The 3,319-nt window shown below is 60.3% G+C and overlaps 1 protein-coding gene across 1 annotated transcript in view; it reads right to left on the minus strand.

The window, feature by feature from the left end:
* The window catches only part of ADAMTS2 (ADAM metallopeptidase with thrombospondin type 1 motif 2), a 216,925-nt gene extending 214,006 nt beyond the window's left edge, over window positions 1-2,919 (minus strand). Inside the window, exons 1-2 of the mRNA XM_023537738.1 lie at window positions 2,805-2,919; window positions 1,969-2,363 (exon numbers count right to left, since the gene is read on the minus strand). Coding sequence (XP_023393506.1) covers window positions 1,969-2,363; window positions 2,805-2,919 — 510 coding nt within the window. The remainder of the gene's footprint in view (window positions 1-1,968; window positions 2,364-2,804) is intronic.
* Between the last annotated feature and the right edge of the window lie 400 nt (window positions 2,920-3,319).

A 3,319-nucleotide genomic window follows, 5' to 3' on the forward strand; every position in this document is an offset into this window, starting at 1 on the left:
AGACAAACAGAAGAACTAGTGGTGCCACCCCACTGTCCCAGGGCCATTTTTCACCAATAGCTTTCAAGGCCATTCTGGGATATCCCAGCCTCTGCTCCAACTCCAGTCTCTCTTCAGCCCTGCCAGTGTGTGTCCAGGACATCTGACATTTCCCTGTACTCTCCTGACGAGGCCGGTGCTCACCTGGTACCTCTGCATACGCTCTTCCCTCTAATGGGACTGTCAACCCATGCGGTTGCCTGCTGGCAATGCATTCTTCAAGTAGTTTGCTCTCAAGGCCCTAGCTAGAGCAGCCCTCAGCCCATCAACTGCCCTGATCATGTGAGCCCCAGGGGGACACCAACCCAACCACATCTCTGACCAGCACAGTGGTCAGAGGCACTAGAGATGCTAGTTGAACAAATGAATCACTGACTAAACAGATGAATGGATGATATAGTGACAAAGTCTCCCCGAAATGGTCTCCATCAGGAATTAACTAGTACACAGAAGTTGGCCCACCAACAAACTGCATCCACGTCACCTCTTCCCAGCCTAGCCCACCCTACCCCCACAGTCCTCAGCACCCATTTCCTTTAATTTAGAAAATTCGCCTCCAGAGTAAATGAAACACACCTGTGAGGTGTGGGACATCCTCAGAGACAACGGGGCATGGAGGGCTACACCACACTAACCCAGCTCCTCCAAGGACATCAACGGTTGTTTGCAGTCCACCCAGCTTCTAACTAAATCCAGCCAAAGGCAGTGATTTTCCAAAGCAACAAGTGACATTTCCTGTGTCTCCATAAAAAGAAAGCCAGTGGTTGTGGGGCTCTAGAGTAATTGCTGGCTCTGCAGCCGGCAGGACGAGCCTGAGGACAGGGGCTCAGGGGTGGCAGGGCTGGGAGAGCGGCCATTCCCTCGGAGCTGGAGTCCTCTGAGCAGCAATTAGAGCAGAACCCACGATGGGCGGCTTAGATGTCTGGCCAGCACAGCCGGCCTGACCACCACACACCCAATCCAAAATAGAAAACTGCAGTGGCTTCTGCCACGTGCCAGGCCCCTGGGCAGCCAGAGCACCGTCAATGTCAGCCTACTCCCTGAGCATCGATCCAGGCTTCCTCCAATGCCCCTTATGCCAAGCCATGGTCCCTCTGGGCTCCCAGAAGTAGGAGAACTTACCAGGGCTCCAGTCCACCTACATTGGGTGGCCTAGGCAGTCCCAGGAGGAGACCCCCGCCCCCAGCCTCTGCCCTGTCCTTCATGGGTTGCCCATGGGCACCAGAGCCTGCATTTCCAAATGCTCCCCTTGGCTCAAAAGAGAGAGAAAACCAACTTTTCAAATAACCAGCTGAAGTTCAACTGGAAACCACAGAATAAAAATCAGTAGTTCCCGGTCAGCCAGGGGGCAGAGGGATAACTGAGCATTTCAGCACCACAGCCTGTCCCTGGGCTGGCACTACCCACATACACAGAAACAAGAAGACTGACTGCCAGCGCATGCCTCCACACACACAAATCACACATACCAAAATACATAGGGTCACATATTCAACTGTGACACACAAGTGAGCAGAAGCCTACAGATACACATGTGCACAAGGCACACAATGGCACATTCACATGGTCACAGGTGCATAAGTACCTGGACATAAGTACACAGTGACATTCCAAAATACATGTGCAGATGCACACACGGAGATATACACACATCTGGATGCAAGACCAAGGCCTGTGCCTGCAGGAGACATAGGTGGGCTGCTTGATCAGTGTTTGGGAGACCTTGGCCTGTCCCCTGCATAAATCACTCCTCTCCCGCCAATCAGAATAACTTGCCTTCCAGCAAACCCCTTCAGTCGCTGCCCGTGGTCCCTAAGCAGAGAAGATCCTCAGTGTAGGCCTTGCCCTCCCAGGGGACCCCCAGGTAACTGGCTTCGAAGCCCAGGCAAGAGCCACGGACAGAAAGGAGCGAGAGAAGTGTGTACTCACCAGCCCGTCGCAGTTGCTGAGTGCCACGGAGGAGGCTTCGGTCAGGCCCGCCACGTCTCCGACGTAGAAGCAGGACCCAAGCAGAGGCTCCACGCGCGTGGCGCCGGACTCGCCCTGCCACTCCACTGTAGCCCCTGGCGCCACAAGGCGGGCATTGGGCCGCAGCCGCAGGTGCAGGTCTCGGCCGAAAACTGTGACATTGTAGAAGAGGCGGCCACCAGGGTCCTCTTCACTGTCTCCAGGGAAGTCCGGCGTCTGGACCGGGACGGCTCTGCGGGCCCGAACCCCCTCCTGGGCCATCGCCGCCGACACCACGTGGGACACCAAGCGGCCCTGGGCGTCAGTGCGCACCGGCACCGCCAGGATGCGCTCCGCTCCGTGCCCCAGGTGCTCGCCTGCAACGGGGAAGGGCGTTAGAGCCTCCGAGACCTCGGAGCCCTCAACCCCTGGCTGAGTCCCGCATCACCCAACCCCGCCCCCACTGTTAAGGGTAGTGCATTCCTCCAAGCAACCCCCAAAAACTAGCCTGCAGCTCCCCAGCTTTCTCCCTACCAGGGAGGGGCGTTAACACGGCCACCACTCCGGAGCCGGGTCGCCCCGGACCTCCCGCTCTGGGACCCTGTAAGCCGAGAGCTCTGCCGCTTGCCCCGTTCTGGGTTGGGGCTCCACAGACTCCTCACAGTTCCCCAGGGAACAGCCGCATCAGAGCGTCCCCCGCCCCGTGAACCTACAGTCCTTGGCAGGACGTGGGGCCGCTCCGAAGCCATTCCCGGTCGGCCCCCTACCCGTGCGCCTCTACCCTTCAGTGGCCCCTGGAGCCGCGAGGACACGGCTACCCCGGGCACTGGCGGCCTGTCTTCTGTGTCCATCTCTTGCTGAGACCTCTGCCGGTCCCCCGTCCCTGGAGGAGTGGAGCAGCAGGGTCCTGTGGATCTTTAAGGATCCCTCCATGGCGCCCCAACCAATCTTCAGGACCCCAGGCTGTGCGCTCGGCACCCGCTCCTCCCGAGCGTCCCCGGACGCCAGCCCCGGCGCCGCCTCGCCCTGGCTCCCCCGGACCCGCTGGAGCTAGCGCTGCGCGCTCCGCCGCGGGGCTTTCCCGGCCCTCCGCCTTCACACTCCGAGTCCCGTGAGCCGCGAGGGCTCCGAGACTCCCCCTGGCCCGAAGCGCCCGGGTGAGCCGCTGGGCGCCCCCTGCGCGACCGACCCGGCCCCGAAGTTGGCCAACTTGGCCCGGGGCGGGGCGCGCGGAGTTTGCCCAAGTCGAGATGGAAGCGGCTTGGGGAGGGGGCAGAGGGGCGAGGGGAGCGGGGCTCGGCCAACGGGGGTCGCAGGCGTGGGGTCCGGCCGC

The sequence above is a fragment of the Pteropus vampyrus genome, unplaced genomic scaffold (genome assembly GCF_000151845.1).
Source record: "Pteropus vampyrus isolate Shadow unplaced genomic scaffold, Pvam_2.0 Scaffold197, whole genome shotgun sequence".
In the NCBI taxonomy this organism is placed as follows: domain Eukaryota; kingdom Metazoa; phylum Chordata; class Mammalia; order Chiroptera; family Pteropodidae; genus Pteropus; species Pteropus vampyrus.